Source organism: Trachurus trachurus (assembly GCF_905171665.1).
Source record: "Trachurus trachurus genome assembly, chromosome: 7".
In the NCBI taxonomy this organism is placed as follows: domain Eukaryota; kingdom Metazoa; phylum Chordata; class Actinopteri; order Carangiformes; family Carangidae; genus Trachurus; species Trachurus trachurus.
In genome coordinates this window covers 30,055,951-30,080,840 of record NC_139901.1, presented here as the reverse complement: position 1 = coordinate 30,080,840, position 24,890 = coordinate 30,055,951, and the positions used below count along the sequence as shown (strand labels likewise).

Below are 24,890 nucleotides of genomic sequence, written 5' to 3'. Positions count from 1 at the left end.
CAACAAGTTTGAACTTTTTTAACGCTTTTCTTCCATCTAGACTTGAAGACATCCGTCCGTCTGCCCTGAGAGGTGAGTACAAGGAGAGGTCTCTCCTTTTTTTGACCTACAATACAATCTCTCCCATTCATACACACAGATACACACAGCTGACGGTTACTGTCACCACCTCCACTGATGATATGCTGTATAGTGACAGATGAATTACTGCTCAGAGTCTCTTCTGTCAGATGGTTTCTGCTTTGGCCTTTCAGCTAAGAATATATTTATGTTCTCATTCCCGGTTTGTGCCTTTAGTGATGTGCTGGCAGAGAAGGAGGAGATTGGAAAGAGAGGGACAAAATGCTGGCAAGACTGTTCAGTACAAAAATAACAAAGAACTTGATACGTGACTGATGTGCTATATTATATTTCACACATGTCGTCCGTTCCTTTGTTGATGTTTGTTTTTTGTTTTACCCCAAATGACTGGGTGAACCGGCTACAAGTTAAAAGTTTGACAGCAGTTATTTAAATCCACCCAGTTTGCAGAACATACTCAGTGTGATGTTTTGCTGTTTTGGCTTCGACTGGCGTCAAACAAAATGACTAAGAATGTGGAAGTGTTATCTTTTTTCTTTTTTCTTTTTTAACTCTAGTGAATTGAAACTAATCTTTATTTAGGCAGAATTTTTTTTAAAGAAAAGAAATCTTGCTATCAGCGTGTGCACACACCACTGCAGGAGAGCTTCATACGACAGGATTTCCAGTAAACGTTTTGTGTCGAGATGAGATAAAGAACATGTGGGTGTTTCTAGGGTGGGCAAGCAAGCAAGCAAATCCACTATCTCACTTAACTTGAGCTTTATCATCCAACTGAAATGTTGTCGGGTGACATTACAGATCTAAAGACCCATCTACAGTTTAAAAACTAGTTTCTATTTTGCAGGCATAAGATGCTGTATAACATCTCCTTGTATGATGCTTATATATGGAGATCAACTGTGATTTTAAAGGAGCCCTACGTGTCATGTTGCATGTCATGTTCATGTCACTTATAACATGTCAAGCTCAGGCTTTTTCTGTTTGTTTTGGCTCGACCACATGATACGAGCGAGCATGCACAATGTTTCCACTCTTAACCACCATCACATGTTGGCAATCTTAAAAAAGCACTTATCTCCTAATCTAATTACCATCACTGTGACTTCCAGCAGGATGCAAACTGTCACCGAGTATCCGCCCCATGCCGTAACAAAGCCCACCTCGGATGACACCCACTTTTCCCTTTCCCCTCCTCTCATTCCGCATACTCCATAATGATATGGTAATTAGCCTCCCAGTATACCTTCACCAGAATCCCTGTTGATTCGCCGAGGTTACCTGCAGACTGTCTGAAAAACTACAGGCCATTCATTTCCATATGGTCTCTAGTGTTGTTGACACCTTTTTCTGTGCAGACACCTGGTGAGCGGAGCCCCCGTAGTGTCTTTGTAACCGTGATACTACCTGTAACTGGTTAAACAAAGGGTTAAGTATGGGTGTTCCCATTTCCCGCTTACTCCCTCCCAGCCTCTAATCTCTCTCACTCTCTCCTCTCTTCACTACCAAGGAGCTTTGGAGAGACTCCTAAGAGCAGAGCTGCACATAAACATTGGCACCAGAAAACTGAGAGAATCTGTACAAAGGAGTTATTGTGTCAATAACCGGAAAAGACAACCAAGTCTGACCAACAGGGTAAGTTACACAGGATTTGTATCTGTGTGTGTGTGTGTGTGTGTGGTTTATCCTTGAGTATCAAATGAGGAGGAAGAGAAGGGAAGGGCTAACTGTCAATAGTGAGCTGGTCTTGCGTCAGACAAGAGCCATGTGGTGTGCATAGTAAAGCTACTCTAATATCTATTGTGTTGAACTCAACATATGTCGTTCATTGGCAGGATTACTGTGGGGATTATTCAATGTATCGTTGTTTAAATAGATTTACAATACATTGAAGACATTGTAAATAGCATCAGGGAAGGTTGTTGGGAAAACTGGGAGTATAATCGGATGGAAAATACAGGAGCACTTTTGGTTTTTATTACTTTTTTCCACTTTCCACTCTTTTTTTTTTTTACTGTTTCCACTGTCTGAGAGAAACCCTCATGGCCAATGAAATATCTCAACATGGAGCACGGAGAAATGTTCTAGTTAACCAGGTTTGTCTAGTTTCGTCAGCAGCCCCCCCCCCCCTCTCTCCTATTAAAAATGCAAATTAGGCCCATGTGGGGGAAAATCTGCCTTTTTTTACAGTGTAATGGAGACGACTGATCCATAGAAACCGCCTCTCTGTGAAGGTTAGACGACAAAATATTCCTGACATTTAGTCTATGCTGTGTTGGCTGTGTGTGTGTGTTGGCTGTGTGTGTGTGTGTGTGTGTGTGTGTATGTGTGTGTGTGTGTTGGCCATGGACCATGGGAAAGTCATCGGGTATGTAGCTAAAGAAAGTTACTCAAACCAAACTTGACCTGGGGCCAGTATGCAGGGAAAGGGCTACTCTGTACTTAGACTAAATAGCACCATTTAACACAGAAACCCTTTTGTTTGTGTCTGTCGCTCTCGGCTATCAAGGACCAACTTGTATGGATTATTGTACTTGACAACGTGCCACCACCGCTCAGTGACAGAGAGAGCGTAGGAACGTGCAAAAATTCTGGTTTTTGTGTAAAAACTCTTAAGGAATGTAACGCAACGTAGTGCGAGTGTCCCCTTAGGGGTCAAATGTGAAAATCCTGAGGGCCGTCTGACCCACAGAGAGGGGAAGTATCCCATGACCCCGTGGCAGCAGCACAGACCTACGCTCATTCCCAGAGTGCGTCCATGCCGGCTTTGTTTGGCCCACGACAGATTAGAGCAACGTGACAACGTTTGTTATTTAAAGCCTTTCATGTCACACAAGCTTTTAAAGGACGTAGTCAAACAATATCATCCCGTTTCTCTCAGGAATTCTATTTCGCAGTTTGTTCACTTTTTTTAATCTTCCCTTAGCAAAAAGTAGTAGTTCATTTTATTAATTATTCTTTATACTTTTCAGTATACAGTAAGCCACAGGGCCGTTGCTAGGAATTCTGGGCCCCCTGAAAGAATACTAAAGTGGGCCCCTGACTTTTCCGTTTTTTTTCTTAGATTACACATATTATCATTTTCTATTTAGCCTACTTTGTTTTGATGCTAATGCAGCATTACTATTAGTCAGGGTCTAAGCAGAATAATTCAGTCATACAAAGATTAGACTACTGGGTTTTTTTTGTGGGGCCCTACTGGGCGCTGGGTCCCTAGAATTATCATCACCTTTCTCCCCTATACAACGGCCCTGATAAGCCAAGTATACTTCACTATACATAAAATATAGTTTATAAAAAGTACACTTCCAAGTATACTGCCTCAGTGTTAGTATAAAATGAGTATATTGGTAGTACACTTTAATAAACGACTTTTTGCTAAGGGTTGACTTCTGAGGTACAGGGCAGAACTCCAAAACAAAGCCGTGGCGAAGGATTTTTTTGTATTGCCAAAACGTCATAAACGCAAGAATCTTGTTGTATTTGGCAAGTGGGACAAATTACAGTGGTGTGTCTCAAGACTTTATAAATAGATCTGCTCTTTTGAGGCCACATGGCATTTTTCTGTTTGTATTGCGCCAGTCATATTCACTGTTTCTGGAGCGCTGTGGCTTCTGTCGCTCTTTCTGTGGAAGTACAAATGTTTACCTTCTCAGGATATTTAAACACCTTTTTTTCCAGTCTGCTACCGTGACTGTAATATGTAACTGAATATTTGTAGTGTCGTAGAGACTGTATCCTCAGAGCTGCAGCCTCACATCCATCATCCATGTCATGAAAGTATTACAGAAGCACATTACAGCATAGTTCCCTGAAAGACCAACTCTGAGATCTGGGGACAAGTTAAGACTCGGTCATTTCAGAAAAATGATGCATCCAGACGGCATCCATCAGAGTTAATGACACACGCTGAGGTCAACCTGTTTGCTGTTTCTTTTTTTTTCTCTTTTTTTTTCTCCCCCACAAATAATGGAAAGTTGGCAAAGTAACTCCCCTGCAATTGGCTGGAAAACCAAACCCCCCACCCCCACCCTTCCCTCCCAAGCAGCTGACATCAAACCTCCCCTGTGCATAAATAATGATGAACACATTTCTAGGGGGTTTTTGGCGAGTGACGATCTCACAAACTAAACACTTGATGTCTCGTCTCTTCCAGAGAAAAAAAGTCTAAAGTCTCTCACGTCACAACCCCCCTCCCCACCGAGCAACCATCAGGATGGAGCTTCAGAAGATGAACGGACACAGCAGAGATGAGGGGTAAGACTCACAAAGGAAGAATAATTAATTATATATACATAATATCACAGTATACTGTATATGTTGTACACTGCAAAAACTTTTCTAGTCAAAACAAATCTCATTATACTAAAAATAAGAAACATTCCATAAAAAGTAGCTTGTTTCTAGACAGTTTCTACTTCTTTCAAGCACATTTTCACTTGAAATAAGTAGAAAAATCTGTTAGTGGCGTTTTTCTTCCTTATTTCAAGCACAAAAAACTTTAACTGGCAGATTTTTCTACTTATTTCAAGGGAATATTTGTTTGAAACAAGTGAAAAGTATCTAAAAACAAGTAAATTTTTAGGTGATGAGTCTTATTTTAAGTGGTAAGAGATTAGTTTTGACTAGAAATGAGACATTTTGGTAAGAAAAAGGACAAATATTCTAGGAAAGACTTTGAGTTTTTTGCATTGATTGTACACTAATGTTTTCCCCTGTGTTACAGGTTTGATGGGCTGGACACCTTGGCCGAACATCAGGAGTTTCTCCCGCATAAACCTGGCGGCAAGAAAGAACTCCACTTTACAGATGTGAGTGATTCGTCATAGTCAGATCAGATACAGTAAACACTGCTGCTGTTTATGTTGTATCTGTTTATGCATTGATGTGTGTTACATCTCTCTCTCTCTCTCTGCAGTTCGAGGGGAAGACCTCCTTCGGCATGTCCATCTTTAACCTCAGTAACGCCATAATGGGCAGTGGAATCCTGGGACTGGCTTTTGCAATGTCCAACACTGGGATCATCCTGTTTCTGTGAGTACACGAGCCAAACACGCACACACTCCCTATGAGCCGCAGTGTATTTGTCAATGTGTGTGTGTGTGTGTTTGTCTAATGTGTCAACCCAAAGAGACACATGAACTTGCTCCCTTGAGTTGTAATATTGTTTCCTCTATATTCAGCTCCTTGTGATTTACAGTATATTTAGTATTTGTGTAAGAGGGCCAAATTGTTGTACTCCTTGTGGCTGTGAGGATAGGGGCTGTTCTGTGTGTGTGTGTGTGTGTGTGTGTGTGTGTGTGTGTGTGTGTGTGTGTGTGTGTGTGTGTGTGTGTGTGTGTGTGTGTGTGTGTGTGTGTGTGTGTGTGTGTGTGTGTGTGTGTGTGTGTGTGTGTGTGTGTGTGTGTGGGTGGATGGGTGGGTGTCTGACTTCATGAGTTGTGGACCAACCCAGTGGAGATGTTTGCAAAATGAAGTCATTTGGGCCATTTCTTGATGGCATTTCTCCACGTTTTATCTCATATTTTAAAATGGATTTACATTGACGATGTCTCTTTATTCATGTATGTTTTATTACTTTATGTTTAAAACTTTGTGTCTTTCTGTTGTGTGAAAATGTTAGTTAGTACATTATTAAGCATTAATTAACTGTTTACAGATATATTAACAATCATTATTATGTATGATTTAGGATTAGGAAACACATTAATTAATGTAGCCTATTAGTAAGCAGTTAATTAGTGTTTACTACTCAAAGTTAGTTAATAAATTAAAATTTTGAATAATGTAATCAGTTATCATTATGTATGCATTACTCAGCATTAATTAACACATTAGTTTATATATTAATGCTTAATAATGTACTAACTAACCCTTATTGTAAAGTGTTACCAATAATTATTATTTGGGGGTAGAATATTAATTTAGTTTAGTTTAGTGTAGTTATTTGAAAAGGGACAATGCACATTAATAAACATTGTAGAAAAAAAACACATGTAAATGCACCCGAATTAGCTTGAAAAAGCTAGTTTCCATCGACTGTCCCTCTGCCAGATTGTACAAGGCAACCTTTAAAAAGAACAACAATGGAATAAAATATTGTACCACATAGGGTAGAACACATACACATAACTAACTGTCCATAAATACATACATGATAATCTAATGTTTGGGTTAGGAAATAGGTTAAAGATTGGGTTAGCGTCGTTTAGCTCAGTTGTAGTTATAGTCCTCGCTGTATTGAATCCCGAAACCCTTTGCTGCGTCATGTCTCCTCTCTTTGCCTTCCATTTCCTGTCGCTCTTGACTATAGCTACTATCGATTAAAGGCAAAAAAGCTCAAAAATATATTAAAAAAAAGAAAAAATAAATAGGTTAAAGGTTGTATTAGCAGATAAAGTTTGGATACAGACAACAGAGGTTCCTTATAAGGCTAGAAGTGGGTCTGCAGCGGTGTGTGTAATGTATCATCTGTCTGACTGACTGTGTGTGTGTGTGTTTGTGTTAGGACAGGTTATGTGTGGTGGCAGGAGAGTTGAGCTGTGTGCTGGGATCTGTCTGTCTGTCTGTCTGTCTGTCTCTCTATCTATCTGTCTGTCTGAACCTGCGTGAGCCGCAGGTGTGACGCTGTACACACACACACACACACACACACAAACACACAGCAGCTACCGTACAAATCCTGATCTGTCACAATGTACATTAGAGCTCATACACACGCAGCAGCTCCTCTAAATCAGATTTGAGCAGTTAAATATAGACACTAGTGATCAGGTCCAGGACTTGCCGGCTGCTGCTGCTGCTGCTGCTGCTCCTTGGATCAGTCCTGTGCTATGTGGCGGAGGGAAGGAAGAGGGGGGGAGGGGAGGAGGGGAGGAGGAGGAGAGCTGCTGGAGAGCCCGTCTCTCTCTCTCAAAGCACAAACTCAACTCACTCTTTCTTTCTCTCGAGTGGGCGGAAGAAGAAAAAAAAACAACAGAGATGACAATCATGAATAGGAGTTATTAACAGAATTTAGTTTCTGAGGAAGTCTCAAAAGAGTCAGTGACTTTATTTCTCCTTTTTCCTGTGATGTCATTCTTATTTAGACACATTTGTTCTTGTGTCTTTTCAGAATCCTGTTGTTCTCCATCGCCATTCTCTCCGCATATTCAATTCACCTCCTGCTGAAAAGTGCCGGCGTCGTCGGTAAGAAGAAGCCGCGGCCGTATAGTCTCACTCCGCATACACTGCAGTAGGGGGGAAATGAGTATTTGATCCCCTGCTGATTTTGTAAATTTGCTCCCCCACAAAGAAATGGATGTTTTTTTTATAGTTTTTATGGTAAGTTTATTTTAACAGAAAGAGACAGAGTATCAACAAAACATCCAAAAATAATATCATCGTCTAAAGGTAAAAAAAATAATTTACATTTGATAAAGTGAAATATGGGCAAAAATCAGCAGGGGATCAATTACTTATTTTACCCATTGTATGTAGCCACAGAGGCAATTCTGCATCTATATATCACACAAGTATATAGCTCTGGAAAAAAATAAGAGACCACTTTCACAAATGTTTCTAAAAAGCATCTCTACATGTATGACAGTCATTCTTTTCTTTTCCTTTTTATATACCCATACACAAACACAACTCATTCTACTTAATGAGACACTGAAGTTTTATAGGAAGATAATAAAAACCACTGCTGGGATTAAACATTGACATTATCCCACAAAAACTGATTTATAAACTCTTCCTGAGTTAAACAATTCTTGCTGTGTTGTTTAGGAATAAATATGAACATGTTTTCTTTGCATTATTATTATTATTCAAGGTCTGAAAAGACTTGATATTTATAGTTTGTTATTTAGGCTAGTTTAGTCATTTTCAGCCAATAAAAGCTCTAAATGACAAAATTTTAAATTCAATTTTGGGAGAAATGTTGTCGGTAGATGATTTGATAGAATAAAACAAAAAATGTTTAATTTCATTTTACTCAAACACATACCTATAAATAGTAAAACAAGAGAAACTGATCATTTTGGGAGTCGTCTCTTAATTTTTTCCAGAGCTATATATATAGAGAGAGAGTATTTATTTATACGTATATATATGTATATACGTATAAAATGTTACTATGTTTTCAGGGATCCGGGCTTACGAGCAGCTCGGGAACCGGGCTTTTGGCAACCCGGGAAAAGTGCTGGCTGGCATCGTCATTACAGTACACAACATTGGAGGTACTGTCGGGTCATTTTCTATATCTCTCAGTGAACGGACGAGTATTTAATCAGAAACTATTAAATATGCTCAAGTGACACAGTTTATTTCCTCTTCCTTTTAAGCCATGTCCAGCTATCTCTTCATCATCAAATCTGAGCTCCCCCTGGTGATTAAGGCGTTCCTCGATGAACAAGAAAGCCTTGAGTGAGTGTTTTGATTTGTGTTCATAGTTCAGTAGTTCATGTTTCTTTTGGTTTTGTGGAGTACTGATTTTTTTTTTTTCTCATCTGTTTGTCTGACTGTTTCTTAGCCACTGGTTCTTGAATGGAAACTACTTGATCATCATTGTCAGTGCTCTCATCATCCTTCCTCTCGCACTCATGAAACAACTTGGTATGTTTTTCATTCTGTCATCTCATTTTCTTTTTAAGAGAATTCCCCTCTCTTGATCACTCATGTAGATGCAGTTTTTTTGTCATGTTTTACTGTCTCCTTCTATTTTGAAATCAAAACTATCATCACTCCTGAATCTGTTTTTTTTTTCTTTTGTTGCTGCGACATCTTGTTATCTCTGCGATCCAGGTTACCTAGGCTACACAAGTGGCTTCTCCCTCTCCTGCATGGTGTTTTTCCTCATTTCGGTGAGTCAGTCAAAAGATACACAAAATGCGACCAACTGTTCCGTGGTCAAATATTTATCTTTGATTAACCAAATGGGTGCAACTCCACACAGGTCATATACAAGAAATTCAACACGCCGTGTCCGCTCGATGACATGCTTCCTAACGCGACTCATCCCACTGTCCACCCTGACCTCCACGGCCACCATGTCCACCACGCTGATAACACGACAGCCATGTGTGAAGCCAAGTTTTTCACCGTCAACTCACAGGTTAGAGGAAAATCATGTTCCCATTGCCTTCCCCCCCTGCATGGCTTCCTATTTCTTTGTTTGCACAGTAGATTTACTGCCCTGTGTTCTACGCTGGAGTGTGTTGTGTCAATAAGTGAGTATTGGGTATAAAACACACAATAAAATGTGTGTGTTTGGCTTTCAGACCGCATACACCATCCCAATCCTGGCCTTCGCTTTTGTCTGTCACCCAGAAGTGCTGCCAATCTACACCGAGCTACGAGAGTAAGTCAGGAAATGCAGAATTGATTTTATTATTATTATTATTATTATAGGTGGTAAGAAAGCTCATGTGGTTTTCTGTATGATTTTACCCATAGTGCCAACAAGAAGCGTATGCAGCGCGTCGCCAACATCTCCATCCTGGCCATGTTTGTCATGTATCTGCTGACTGCTCTTTTTGGTTACCTCACCTTTTACGGTAAGAAACTCAAAGGTCACTTTGTTCTGCTGATGTTGTGATTGGAAAGATCTCAAATGAAAGACCCACTTGTAGCTAGTACCCAGAGTCCATACAACATTTTCCAGTGTTGTGAATGAGGGGATGTGTGGTCAGTACAGGACCATATGTGAGATACTCTGTGTCTGCTATAGGCTCTGTGGAGTCGGAGCTGTTACACACCTACAGTCGTATCGGCTCTCGGGACGTCCTGATCCTCTGTGTGCGTCTGGCCGTGCTGGTCGCCGTCACCCTGACCGTCCCCGTGGTTCTCTTCCCGGTAAGATATATCCACTATGTTAGGTGAAAAATCATAGTGTAAGAGCCATATTTATATTGCTTACAATAGTTACACTGCAAAAACTCAAATATCTTACCAATAATATTTGTCTTATTTCTAGTCAAAATGTCATTTCTAGTCAAAACAAATCTCATTATACTTAAAATAAGAAACATCACATTAAAAAGTAGCTTGTTTCTAAATAGTTTTTTACTTTTTTCAAACATATTTTCACTTGAAATGAGTAGAAAAATCTGATACTGGAGCAAGTTTTTCTTCCTTATTACAAGCACAAAAAACTTGCTTTCACTGGCAGATTATTCTACTTATTTCAAGTGAATATTTGTTCGAAACAAATGAAAATTATCTAAAAGCAAGTTAATTTTTAGGTGATGAGTCTTATTTTAAGTGGAAAGAGTTTAGTTTTGACAAGAAAAAGGACAAATATTCTTGGAAAGATTTTGAGTTTTTGCAGTGTAGTAGTTTTCCTTTAAAAATGTCGAACTGCTCCTTTAATTACACTGCTGATGAAATCACAGTAACTTAGCTCTCAGACCAGAGCGATAGATATCGCTCTGTCTCAGACCATAAGCCGCTACAATCAGCATTAAAAAGAAACAAAACAATATTGCTGTTGTTTTGCACAGTTCTCAAAAGACAAAAAACCTGAACTGATTAAATGTCTCTAAAAGATTGAATTTATTTATTTTTTGAATTTATTTATAGAAATTATATTTAAATTCTGTTTGTAAGACATTATGGGGTCGTATTAAATTCTGCCAAAGTGATGGAAGTCATGACACTGAAAATGCCTCAGTGTTTCAGAGCAAAACTTCTGGAACCATGTGGGCTACATGCGGCCGTTTCTGTTTCAGTTTGACTGTACGGAGCATTTTAGCCATTTGACATCTGAGTGATATAGAGATACAAGATGCTTTTTCGAGATAACACCCACTTTTAAAATGACTGGCAAACATCCACAAATACATATTGATATCATAAGCCTTGTGCAGGTTATAGATTGAAAAATAGATTTGGGGAAAGATTGATTGAAGCCGGCCCTCATGACTCAAACTGAAGCTAGCAGTCAGTTAGCTGAGTTTAGCACAGGACACATTTTACAGCACTTCCAAACTTTATAGATAAAAAACATTATATTTTGTTTGTTTAATTGCAGGTGCAAAAAATCAAAGTGTAAGAATAAGTCATGGTTTTATAAGGGGGTAGTTTTTATGCTAGTCTCTAGGCTAGGCTAGGCTAGGCTAAGCTAACTCTGGTTCTAGCTTCACAAACCGTCTGTTTATGAAGCTGCTGTGTCCGTATAGTCACATAACCACTGTTGAGTAAGCAAATATTGAAATATTACTCTATCATTATGTTACTGTGCAGAAAGCTGCTGCTGGGTGGTTTTTAACGAATGTTAAGAGCAACCTACCTGAAATGTCACATAGTTGAGGTACAATCAAGTTGACACAAGTCAATCTGACACATAGGACGCCCTGAATAATAACCGCTCCTCAACAGCAACTCATTAGCTACAATGACAAGATTTCACTTGAATAGAGTTTTTTCAATTGATCCTGATGTTTGTTTTCTTTTTTAACATTTATTCTACCCAATTTCCTCCGCAGATCCGCAGGGCTTTGCTCCAGATCTTGTTCCCTGAAAAGGCTTTCCACTGGGCCAGACACATCGCCATTGCATTTTGTCTCATCTTCGTGGTCAACCTCCTTGTCATCTTCGTGCCCTCCATCCGTGACATCTTTGGCCTCATCGGTATGTTTACACATACCGATTCATTCATAGATTTTGTATTGACAGAGTATCTTGTGTGTACAATTTAGACTTACACTGTTCTCCACCTTCATCTGCAGGAGCCACATCCGCCCCCAGCCTCATCTTCATCCTACCCGGGATCTTCTACGTCCGGATCGTCCCTGAAGAACAGGAGCCTTTAATGTCCAGACCCAAGATTCAGGTACAAGTCGGTTCCTTCAGCCACATCTTGGTTTAAATTTCAGTATAGCCTATTTCTGATCTTGTTTTCTTTCCCTCTGCTCCTGCAGGCCGCATGCTTTGCTGCGCTGGGATTCGTCTTCATGATCATGAGTTTGTCATTCATCATGATCGACTGGGCGACCGGAGAGTCCCGGAGCGGCGGTGGGCACTAAGTTGCCGTGACTTGAACACATAAGATACACCGTGAAAAGAAAAAAGCCAAAAACCAATGCTCCCTGTCAATAAAGTACAACCCCTAAATCTGCCGAGTTCTCAACCAAAGCAAGTAAAAGCTCGGCTGCACGTGACGAAGGATATGTGAAGGACCTTCGTCTTCAACCAATACAACAAACAAAACAAACTAAAAAAAGAGATGAATGTGTTTTGAGATGCGTTGGGGCAGACAAACAGTCCTGAGAACACAAAGTAAAGTGTTCTTATAGAATCAAACCTGTGTCACAGGTCACAGTGGAGGCATATGTAAGAAATGTGAAAGACAAGAAAGGAGTAACAGCTTTAAAAGGATGAATGGGAACAACATGACTCAAATGGAAATCCCAGTTTAGAGTATGGATGTGTAGCGTTCCCGTGAATAACTCAGTCACTGCCAAAGTCCTTCCAATCTACTTCCCCAAACTATCTCTGTGTTTACACAAAGGAAATTTGATGAGGCGGTTCTCGCCTTTTTTTCCCAGGAGTTTTATTTCTATCAAACCACAAAAAACACAACAAGACATTTTTAGTTTGTTTGCTCATCAGTTGCTGTTTCATTATGTCAAATCTGCAAAAAACAAAACAGATTGAGCTCAACACGTCTTCAGTTCCACGTTAACCATTCCCATGTATCGTACTACAAGTGTCACGTGATTTGTACAGTACGTGGAACTGAATTAAGGAGTGAAAATGTGATATTTTTGTTAATATATTCTTAACTATTGCAAAAGTTATCGTGTTCAAGTTTTTTTTGAGTTTGCGGTGAACTTTTGTGTGGGATCCAAAAGGAGATGATGCAGTTTTATGAGGTTTTTGCTGCTACTGACAATCACATACACAAAAAAAAGACACAGAGAGGAGGTTTGTCCAGGTTTTAAAGTTTTTTTTTTTAATGTGTGTCCCTGAAAACGTCCATAGATACAAACCAAAGAATATATTTACGAAAGAATATATTTATTGTGTCACATTAAGATGGGGATGAAACCCACTATGTTTTTTTTGTCTGTTTCTTTCTTTCTTTCTTTTTTATCATATTTTGGCAAAGGCCAGTTACAAATTGCTCATTCAAAAAAAAAAGAGAGAGAGAGAAAAAAAAAACAGTGTTACATTTAATGCTGCGTCCCTGTCAGCACTCCCAGAAACTGTCCAGTGTGGTGAATAATGAATTCAAGTTAAGATGAATGGATTCTTTTTTTGTTTTGAAAAAAAAATTGCTGTTCATTCTGTACATTTTTAAATTAACTTGAATGTTATCTGTCAATAAAATATGTCTTTCATTTGTACATAAGCACTATTGCACATGTAGTTTTTTTTTTTTTTTTTTTGCATTAGGAAGTTATGTTCATACTGCCTCTCTCTGAAAATGGAAGTAACACATTCATGTGTGTTCAGTGTCTGAGAGAAAGAAGAAAAGTGGGGGGTTAGAGAAGTGCGGTTGCCCATTTCCTGCTTTGAAATGATGTGCGCACAGAACAGAGAAGAGAAACTTCCTTGACTGGAGAGCCTTGTTTTCTGTCAGTGTAGGCGACGTACGCTCTTTTTCAAATGCTGTAAAACATTAATTTTTTTTAGATAAACCCCGGGAAGAACTTTATTAGAGGACTATGAGCCGCGGATCTAAATCTAAATCAGACTGCGTCCGCAGCTCTTTGCTGAGCGTGCAGGAGAATGAGAAGCTGGAGGACCTGCTGGGCAGAAGGTGTGCTGTAAGTTCAGAGAGGAGGAGAGGAGTCACACACTGTGTCATTATATATCTGCTTTATCTGTCCTCATTAGTGTTTGTCCTTGGTGGAAAGAGTTTAGTGTCAGTGTGAAAGACAAACACTGCTGAGACAGTAGCGGTTGTACTGTTTGCTGTGTAGAAATGTAAACCGTTTCCACTCCTCTAGACCCGTTTCCTTTAGTGGTTTAACATCATTACCTGAATTTTAATGGGCACACTCACATAGGTGACCCTTCAGTTGAAAGCTTTTTCACTTCTTATTTAACCTCACCACCAACAGCCATGTAGTTTCACATGTATTATGTCTGCTTTTTTGTTATTTCTTTCACTTACTTTTCACTTTTAATGATACATATCAGAGTAAATTTGATGTCAAGTCTTATTTTAAAGTGTAAGATCTACTTTGCCGGATGCAAATGCAGTTTAAAAAGGAGCTTCTGACATTAGGTCATCAAAAAAAAAAAAACAGGAGGTAGCGGTATCAGGAAATGGTGGCTGAACCATTTCTTCCTCTGTGTCAGAATTAGAAGCTGTCAGCGTCGAGTGTTGCTGCAGAGCAGAAGTTGCTTTATTCCTGCCTCGCTTTAGTCACGGTCGCTTTTACCCTCTGCAACACTGCCACAAAACAAAGACACAAAACACTAAATATGAAAATGCACTGTCTAAGGACTCACACCAGCAGTGGTAGATTAGAAACATCACCACAAAACACCAGATTTACATGTGAGCTGAGATAAAGTTGCTCTTAAGTTGCCCTATCAGCACTGTTTTCAATGCCTGTGTTGTCTCTGTGTGTGTGTGTGTGTGTTTGTGTGTGTCTGTGTGTGTGTGTTCAGTCCATGGCCACTGCAGTTGCCCAGCTGCTCATGGCTTTGCCCCACAGTCCCAACGTCTGGAGCCTGCAGCACACTGGAGTGGTGTGCTTCGTCAAAGACAACCCTCAGCGCTCCTACTTCATACGGATGTATGATTTAAAGGTAATTATGCACTGAAAGGGAAGGGGGCGTTATAACTTTAACTAAAATTTAATTTCAAAATCCAGAATATATGCACAACAAGAAGGAGTTTTTGTGTTCCTGTCTGTGGAATTGAACAGTTTGAATGTGAGGTATACCTTCAGTTTGTTTTTGTATATGTCTTTATATGTATATGACTATATATTAGAGAGATAAAGATTAGTGATAATATGTTAGAATAAATCCAGCTATAGATAAATAAAATAAATTAACTTATTGTATAAATTATAATGACAAGAAAGCTTGATAGCTAATTTATGAATAAGGGGTGGGAGTAAATAAGTTTTACTTATCCCCACTCCTATTCGAATATGAAAAAAATTATCTTTATTTTCAATTATTTTATTTTTGTTCATGTGTTGTCTTTGCAAAGTATTTATTTGTTATGTCTGTCCATTACTGTATTATGTTTTATTTCTTTTAACATGTCCGAAATAAACTAAAACTATCTATCTAAATGATCCTCTGAAACATCACCTGTTACGAGATGAGAAATTGCAGTATTAACAGTATTTTTTTTAAATATTTTTTCACAGGCAGGACGTCAGGTTTGGGAACAGGAGCTCTACAACCAACTTGTTTACTCCACACCACAGATGCACTTTCATACCTTTGCTGCAGATGTAAGTACCTACACTCCACCTCTTCCTGCAGCTTTGATCGTTGTCTGTTGTTACTGGTTGGATGCATGCGGTGCCCTGAAAACACAATCTGTGTTCAGATCATCAGCAGGTCACACATCTTTGAAATGTTGTTTTGAGAGAGGTTTTTATTATTTTGTTACCCGACACAGGACTGTCAGGTGGGACTGAACTTTGCTGAGCCACAGGAGGCCGAGGCTTTCCAAAGTGCTGTCGAGGAAAAAATTTGCCAAAGACACAACCGTCAAGGTCAGTGAGGTCAAGGCCAAAACTGGTTGATTTCTATTTCAGATGCTCAAAGACGCTTACATAAAAACAGCAAGATTAAAATACAGAAACAATGTGCAATATCAAAGGGGAATAGAAACTCAGAGAGAAAAGAACAGAATTTTATTTAGACATATTTAATTACTCTTTACTCTTTACAATTACTATTACTCTGTGCTTATTATTTCCAGTGCAACCAGGAAAACAATTGATATCCATTATAATTTCTGCTGAATTTTGATATTTTTCTAATAGTAAATGCTAAAATTCTATTTATAATTGATAAAGCAACATATTTTTTCATTTAAATTGTATTTCTGGGTATTTTCAATGCATAAATGATGGATGCTGGTGATCATTAAAGCACTAATTGGTTTCTCTCTCCTCTGTTATTCACAGATAAGAAACAGCGCCACCCGCCACCTAGTGGTAAGATTGTAATCTACTTGTAGACTGAGACATGCTCCTGTATTTACATGTGCAGCAGACTGTGAGAGTAACCATGGCTCTTTCTTTCTCTCTTCCTCTACTGTTTCCTGTCGCTGCAGACAGAGGTTCGCTGCCTCCACCTCCCGCTGGTGCGTGACTCCTTCACTTTTACACTTGTATTTTACTATCACCTCAAAACTGCAAAAAACTCAAATGTCTTACCAAGAATATTTGTCTTATTTCTTGTCAAAATGTCATTTCTATCCAAAACAAATCTCATTATACTTAAAATAAGACTCATCACATTAAAAAGTAGCTTGTTTTCAGACAGTTTTTACTTATTTCAAGCATATTTTCACTTGAAATAAGTAGAAAAATCTGATAGTGGAATAAGTTTTTCTTCCTTCTTACAAGCTTTCTACTTATTTCAAGTGAATATTTGTTTGAAACAAGTGAAAATTATCTAAAAACAAGTACATTTTCTTATTTTAAGTAGAAAGAGATTAGTTTTGACTAGAAATTAGACATTTTGACAAGAAATAAGACAAATATTTTGAATTTTTGCAGTGCTCAGGCAAAAATACCAACTTATATATTCTCTGTATCTCCTCTAAAAGCATCAATAGGTAGCCCTGGGTCTCTCCATATGGCCACAGTAGAGATCCAGAACCCGGACATCCAGTCTTCGCGGTACCGCTCGGTGCCTACGCCCGCCCCCGCCTCCCTGTCCCTGAGCAGCAAAGACAAGAAGAAGGACAAGAAGAACAAGAAGAAGCTCCCCAAACTGTCCAAAGCAGACATAGGAGCACCCAGTGGATTCAAGTGAGTCTACTCTGAGGCTGATGAATGTGTTGCGTTCTGTGTCATTTGATAAACATCTTGAGAGGATGTTGTTGTTGTTGTTGTGCAATATCACATCTAGTCTCTCCCTCTCTTTGTTTCCCGTCACGTCAGGCATGTGAGTCACGTCGGGTGGGATCCCAACAACCTCGACCCAGATCTGATGAAGCTGCTCTCCCAGGCCGGGATCAGCGAGGCGGAGATGAGGGATGAGAAAACCTCGCAGCTCATCTATAACGTCATCGAGCAGTCTGGAGGGATGGAGGCCGTCAAGCGGGAGGTGAACAGAGCAGGTGAGCCGCGTCGTCTTCTACCTGCCTGCTTATCAATCTCACTATACTGTGTGCAGGTTTGTGTGATGGTCAGCGCCAGCCCGAGCCTCTCTATTACTGCCAATAATACTAATTGATCATTTACACACCTAGTATTAAATTATTAAATTTTTTGAATCTGTCATTACCAATCATCCTCCTAATCTGGCATGTTTTTAGCCCAATCTTTGGTTTTTAACCTGAAATGGAACCAAATCCAGCTAAAAGTGCAGCCTGGGGTTGATTTACACTCATTATTCAAAGCGCTATGGTACTGAGTGGTGATACTGAATGTCATTGTGGCCTACTAGAAGTAGCAAAATGAACCAATAGACAATGCATTTCCTGTAAACACATTTGCTTTTTTGATTTTAAAGGGATAGTTCAATATTTTGGCAAATTGGCCCATTGCCATAATCCCTATAGTCATAGCAGTAGGTTCGTTACCTTTAATTGTCGGTCGTGCTGTTTTTACGGCGGAGCAGAGCCGCGAGCTGCTCAGAGCTACGCTACGGAGGCTCATGGGATTTCTTGGTTTCCCTCATCAAACTCATCAAATACACAATCCAACAACTCCACAACGCTCTGGTGGACAAGTTGTGACCTGCACATTCACCACGCTATGAGATAATCAGTGATGGGAATAACGGCGTTAAAATAAACGGCGTTACTAACGGCGTTATCTTTTTCAGTAACGAGTAATCTAACTAATTACTATTTCCACCGTTACAACGGTTACCGTTACCGACAATTAAATGAGGCGCGTTACAAACTACTTTGAAGCCGTTGTCCTCCGACTTGGCTCATCTCAGCCACAGAAGCTGCTAAACTGCTGTTGTTTTCTCCTCCTCTCCTTTGGTGAGGGGGGGGAGGGAGGGACCAGGGACGAGACAACCGCATAAGTGATGATGATTGGTTGAGGCAGAGTAAGGTTTCATGCTAAGCCAATCAGAGGCAGTGTTCAGTTTGTACACAAACCACACACGCACGCAGTATAGCCTCACACACACAGACTAGCAGAGGGAAGCTGCCGAGATCGGAGGGAAAGTGGAAACAGACACTACTTTAATCTCCCTGAGGTAAAAGACAAGAACATGTGAGGTGTAGCTACATTATGTCCCGGAGCGAAGTGTTTGTCCTGAGCTTCTGCTCACCTGACTCTGTGCAGCTTCTTCATTAAATCCAAACAGTCCGACACAGCGACGCACTGCTCCTTTAGACTCTAAAGTCTCTGTAGCTCATCAGCTGGAACTCTTCCAGAGCAGCTACAGCAGCGTTGTGACCTCAACCATGGTTGGTGAGAGCAGAAATGTTGTTGTTGTAGTGAAAATGGGCGGGCTCGTGAAGACGCGAATTTACACAAAGTCAAAACGAGCGATAAATCGCATTTCTCGCGTATCTCGCGTTTGGTCGCGCGTATAAACTCGAGCGAAAAAAAAGCGTTCCTCGTGTTTGGTGGGAAGCCCCTTGCGGGTCTTCCCACCAAACACGATGAAAAGGACGAAGACGCGAAGGTCCCGTCGCCATAAAACAATCGGGTGTATTGCGTCGCAAAAAAAAAAAATCGCGTATACCGCGTCTCGCGCCTAATCGCGTCTCGTGCCTAATCGCGTCTTTGCGTCACGGCCTTTTACACCGCGGACGTAACGAATAAACGGTGACGGTGTGAACGAACAACATAGAACAGGACCAGACGTGGCGTTGTTTCCTCTTTTCACTGACAGCTCCACTCTCCCTTACTTACACTAACTACTGTTATTGTTGAGGCCAGATAATTGTGGGATTTGTAGTTTTTGACCAATCGTGTGCTCTTTCTTTTTGTGATTTTTCCGGTTCACACATGTTTGTTTTTTTTAGGGGCAAATGCGAGTGAAATGCTCGCCCATGGTGGGCATAAGAAAATGTAAGACCTGTCTAAAATTATTAAGACTTGAACACAATAATTCAACAAATTTAAGACATTTTAAGACCTAAAATTTAGATTTTCACATTTTAGACTTTTTAAGACCCCGCGCGCATACCCTGTTATTTCATATAAAAGTTTAAGTGCATACATATTTTATGATGCTGTGTATTATATATTTAAGACCATCTTAGAATTTTCTAATAAATGTAATACTTTTTAAGGCCTTAATTTTAGATACATGAATTTAAGACTTTTTAAGGATCCGCAGATACCCTGTTGTGCGCTCGCAGCAGGACAGATAATCAGATGGATAATCGGTAAAGTTAATAATTTCACTTAATGTGGCCATGAATAAATTAATTTCGATGTTTCGCCTGTTATTAAACGCAAATCTTGAATAGGTCTCCGCTGTTTTCACATTTAAAAAGGTCTTTGTTGTCTTTGTACAGAGACAATATGAGATTTGCTTGTAGCCACAGCACTTAAAAAACCCACTGTAACCTATTTTCATAGGCACACCAGCCTCGCTTTCAATAAAACACACACTCGCATTCCATAATTGCGATCAGTGAAATGTATGAAAACAATAAAATACAATTTAAAAATGAGAGAAAAAAAATCCAAATTCTTCGACATATTTAAACTTAAAAAAAAGAAAGAAAAAGTAACGCAATAGTTACTTTCCCTGGTAACTAGTTACTATTATAGTGAAGTAGTGGAGTTACTAACTCAGTTACTTTTTGGGAGAAGTAATTAGTAACTATAACTAATTACTTTTTAAAAGTAACGTTCCCAACACTGGAGATAATAACAGAACGTTACCAGACAGAGTTGTTTTCCAGGCAAATGCAGAGACTGCTTGATGAAAACTGCCCCTGAAGGGAACGTGCATCAGCGGTTTTGCATGAATTTCCCTCTAAAACAACTCTGTCTGGTAACGTTCTGTTATTATCTCGTAATGTGGTGAATGTGCAGGTCACAACTTGTCCACCAGAGCGTGTGAGAGTTGTTGGATTGTGTATTTGATGAGTCTGAACTCTGAGCAGCTCGCGGCTCTGCTCCGCCGTTCTAAAAATAGCTTGCACCGACAATTAAAGGTAACAAACCTACTGCTAAGACTATAGGGATTATGGCAATAGACCAATTTACCAAAACGTTGAACTGTAATGTGCAACAACAACAATTCAGGGTTTTTTGTAATTATGCAGGATTTCTCTAGGGATCAACAGAAGTTACGCACTATAAAAATAAGATAGTTAATTAATCTTTGGGACCTCAGGTGCTTAGTTCGCTTATGATGATGGTCAAAAAAGCTCTGGCTGAATAGTGATGGATAATATCTCCTCTTCCTCCTCCTCCTCCTCCTCCTCCTCCTCCTCCTCTGTGTTCCAGGCTCTGGCCCTCCGCCCCCGCCACCTGGCAGACAAGGCCCCCTGCCCCCGGTGCCAGGCTCCAACTTCTCTGCCCCGACCCCCCCTCCTCCCCGCGGCCGCTCCGGCCCCCTGCCCCCCCTCCCCGGCCAGCCGTCCTCCCGCGGCCCCCCGCCTCCTGCTGCTGCTCCTGCACATGCGCGCGGCGGCCTGCCACCTCCTCCACCTTCGTCCAACAGAGGCGGCCCCCTCCCACCGCCTCCTCCTGCACACTCGGTGCCCTCCCCCCCCTCCGCCCGGCCCCCTCCCCCCATGTCCGGCCACCACGCGCCTCCTCCCCCGCCGCCCAGCCAGCAACAGCAGCAGCGTTTCCCACCTCCTCCGGTTCCTTCTCCAGCCAGCAAAGGAGGTGCAGGAGGAGGTGGAGGTGGAGGTGGAGCGCCTCCTCCTCCTCCCCCACCCCCACCTCCTCCTCCACCGGCCCCTGTTTGTTCAGATTTCCCGCCACCTCCTCCATCCTCTGGTTTCCCAGCGCCTCCTCCACCTGCAGCTGGAGGAGGAGGAGGAGGAGGAGGAGGAGGAGGAGGAAGCGGCGGCAGAGGAGCTCTGCTGGATCAGATCCGCCTGGGGAAGAAGCTCACAAAGGTAAAGCACCTTGTTTTCCTCCAACACATGATACCTTTAATGATACCAACACCTGATATGACTAAACAGGTCTTAAAGTGATACGCCAACATCTTTTTTTCGTGTCTTGCCTCATTCCCGAGTCCATGCCCAGCAGATAGACACCATCCTTTGGACTGTGCGTGCAGTAACAAGGGAGATAGAGCCGTATCGCCCGTAATTAGCTTAGCTCAAACACTGGAAGTGTATGGGTAGCGTTAGCCTGCCTCCACCTAAACTCATCAGAGAAACTCTTCAGCAACTCTAAACGGAAACCGGCGAGCCGATCTTCGTCTCAGAGCTGACAAAACTCTCCGGTAAGGCATCTTGAGCGGTCAAATGCCGGTAACGGGACGAGATCGGTCAAAAGCTAATTACAGGTGATACAGGCTCTGCCCGTATCTCCCTTGTTACTGCACGCACAGTCGAAAGGATGGTGTCTATCTGCTGGTCATGGACTCGGGAGTGAGGCAAGACACGAAAAAAAAAAGTTGGTGTATCCCTTTAAAGGAGACATATTCTCCCCCTTTTCCACAATGAAAATAGTTCCCAGGTGTCTGTGACATGTTTCGGTCAAAATCCCCCAAGGATCAAACATCACAGCTCTTTTCATTCTTTAAAAACTGCCCTGTTCAGAACGGCTGGTTTCAGTGCCTGTCCCTTTAAATGCAGATGAGCCACTGCTTGCCCCCGCCCCCTCTACCTGTACAGGTACTCACAGGTAGGGGTGGGATTATGCAAATTCGAAAACTGATTACATCATTGTCAGACAATTGAGGGAACAGCTTGAAAAACCACATGGATTTCAACCTAGGGAGCCTGAAAATTAGAGATTTTTTGCCAATTCTCACATTTTGGAGGAAAAGGCAAGAAAAACACCCAAATATGTGTTGAAGAGCCTTCAAAAAGTGACATTTCCATAATATGCCCCCTTTAAATGCAAATCAGTCAGTGCTTGCCCCGCCCCTTCTACCGGTACCAGGTAGGGGTTGGTTTATGCAAATTCAAAAGCTAGTTACATCACTGGAAGACATCTGAAGGAACATCTCATAAAACCACGTGGATTTCAACCTAGTGAGCCTGAAAATTACAGATTTTTTTTTTGTCAATTATCATATTTTAGGGGCCAAAAGGCAAGAAAAACACCCAAATATATGTTAAAGAGCCTCCAAAAAGTGATATTTCCATAATAAACAAGTGCAGTCATGGGTTATTCTTCTTTAAACACTGTTCTTTTCATGGTGTGTGTTTTAGGTGCCAGACAACCTTGAACCACCTCCATCATCTTCAGCCGGGGGAGAAAGCGAGGGCATCGTTGGTGCTCTCATGTCGGTCATGCAGAAGAGGAGTAAAGTCATCCATTCCTCTGGTAAATATGGACACATATCACCACCATTTGCACAATGCACACAAAGAAATAATAATAAAAGGTAAAAAGCAAAGTCCTGAACTCTTAAACACTTTGCTGTCTGTTTTCAGATGAAAGCGAGGAAGAGGGTGGAGATGAAGACGACGACGACGACGAATGGGACGACTGATGCAGAGGTTTTTTTTAATGTTAGTCATGATGACTTTTGTGATTTGATTGTGATGTGATTTGATGATTGAATTGAATCCTCTGGGTTGCAATGTGTTGTTTGAATTTTGCAAACTGGAATTTTGCCATGTAAAGAGACAAACTGTGGGTGATGAAATAAACGAGTCATCAATGTGTAAAAAAAAAAAAAAAAAAGGACTGTGACGGGCACACGTGAGAGAGTTCTGAAATGTTTATATATTTTTGTTAAAACATTTCCAGTGTAGGATTGATCAGCATGACAGCACGTAGCACTGTGTTAACTTAACTCACAACGAAGGTGAACTGGCGGCTCTGGCTTGGAAAAACATTGTTCGTTTTTTTCTCCTTGTGCTTCCACTGCAAAGAGCCACGTTTCTTTTTTAAAAAGACGTAAAATACAGCTTATGACAGAACACCACCGATTCCATTTCTAACTCTGAGCCAGTTTCATTCCCATTTTTGTAATAACATACTCACACTGTACATGAAAATTATGTTCCTTATGTATCATTTTCTCATTACATCTGTGCAAAGATCCCCCAAAGTCCCCTCTAATACCGCCACCGACAAAAGTGCATAACTGGAAGAACACTGTATGCTATACATATCAGAAACACTCACATACTGTAATGTCACTAGAGCACGGGACAGTAAGGGCGCCATTATATGACAACATCCAATGGAATTAGCTTAACAGAGAATACGTTACACCGTACAAACATCGTAACACACACCGAGGTTGAAATCAGAACAGTAAAATGTACAACTTGCAACAAACAATGACGGATACAAACAACAGCATGCAACATCTGCATTTATGTCATCATACTATCTTCATACAATACAAGAGTAATCCAATGACCATATATATTATATTCACAATCAATATATTACATTTTTTTGTTTCAAGATACTTAAAAAGACCAAAGACCGACCATACTTGTGGTTTTGCATGTAAGAGCCTGGTAACTGCATGTTGCATTGACAGTCAAATATTTCTAAAACAACAAACTTGCCTGAAATATGTGATGCTTTTTTTTTTTTTTTTTTAATTATCATGGTAACAGTAGCAGTTGCATGGTAATCCAGTTGCGTTTTCAAAACTTTTTCCTTTGTGGTGCTTTCAAGGACAATCAGTGGTGCAAACGTCTCTGTTTTCATGTAATGTTATGCCAATGGGGGCGACCTTAAAGACTAATAATAATAGGCTAATAATAATACGCAAATGTGGACACTGTGAAAAAGATTGTATGTTAAGTGTATTTCTTTGTTGTTGTTTCTCGGACTAAAATATTGATCTTCCACAGAGATTCTGACAATCACCTGAATGTACCAACAAAAGAACAAGTTACCACACTGCAAAAATTCAAAATCTTACCAAGAATATTTGTCTTATTTCTAGTCAAAATGTCATTTCTAGTCAAAATAAATCTAATTATACTTAAAATAAGACTCATCACATTAAAAAGTAGCTTGTTTTTAGACACGTTTTACTTTTTTCAAGCAAATTTTCCACTTTAAATAAGTAGAAAAATCTGACAGTGGAGCAAGTTTTTCTTTCTTATTACAAGCATAAAAAACTTGCTTTCACTGGCAGATTTTTCTACTTATTTCAAGTGAAAATTAGTTTAAAACAAGTCAAAACTGTCTAAAAACAAGTTAATTTTTAGGTGATTAATCTTATTTTAAGTGGAAAGAGGTTAGTTTTGACTAAAATTGAGACATTTTGACAAGAAATAAGACAAATATTCTTGGAAAGATTTTGAGTTTTTGCAGTGCATTGATACCTGAAAGAAAGAAAGAAAGAAAGAGCGAGCACAGTGTTTCTTTGAAAAGTGGTTGTCAAAAATACATAAACATAAAACAATCTGTGTTTTCTTTTTTTTTTTTTTTTTGGCTGACACCTGCAAAACCACCAATACAGTTCTTTTTAACGACAGCACGAAAGCATCACCCGCCCTAATGAGTGGAGGTGACGCCCGAACATGCATGTCCAAAAAACACAAAAGTCCACCGTAAAGTCCAGACAGGCCAGTG

General features: G+C 40.3%; 2 protein-coding genes across 2 annotated transcripts; both read left to right on the top strand.

The window, feature by feature from the left end:
* Positions 1 to 4,243: 4,243 nt before the first annotated feature.
* LOC310988652 (sodium-coupled neutral amino acid transporter 3-like) lies at positions 4,244 to 13,278 on the top strand. Its single transcript, XM_083975329.1, has 15 exons — positions 4,244 to 4,338; positions 4,808 to 4,892; positions 5,000 to 5,115; positions 7,196 to 7,269; positions 8,211 to 8,303; positions 8,409 to 8,490; positions 8,597 to 8,679; positions 8,869 to 8,927; positions 9,020 to 9,178; positions 9,345 to 9,424; positions 9,520 to 9,620; positions 9,794 to 9,918; positions 11,550 to 11,694; positions 11,793 to 11,896; positions 11,985 to 13,278. Exons 1-15 carry the CDS (start codon positions 4,298 to 4,300, stop codon positions 12,087 to 12,089), a joined length of 1,452 nt encoding a protein of 483 aa, XP_083831455.1. The 5' UTR covers positions 4,244 to 4,297; the 3' UTR covers positions 12,090 to 13,278.
* A 271-nt stretch (positions 13,279 to 13,549) lies between these two features.
* On the top strand, positions 13,550 to 24,383 carry LOC310988640 (actin nucleation-promoting factor WAS-like). Its single transcript, XM_083975316.1, has 11 exons — positions 13,550 to 13,835; positions 14,689 to 14,829; positions 15,405 to 15,491; positions 15,662 to 15,758; positions 16,176 to 16,205; positions 16,325 to 16,354; positions 16,823 to 17,027; positions 17,160 to 17,338; positions 20,655 to 21,277; positions 22,550 to 22,664; positions 22,775 to 24,383. Exons 1-11 carry the CDS (start codon positions 13,734 to 13,736, stop codon positions 22,831 to 22,833), a joined length of 1,668 nt encoding a protein of 555 aa, XP_083831442.1. The 5' UTR covers positions 13,550 to 13,733; the 3' UTR covers positions 22,834 to 24,383.
* The last annotated feature ends 507 nt before the right edge of the window (positions 24,384 to 24,890 follow it).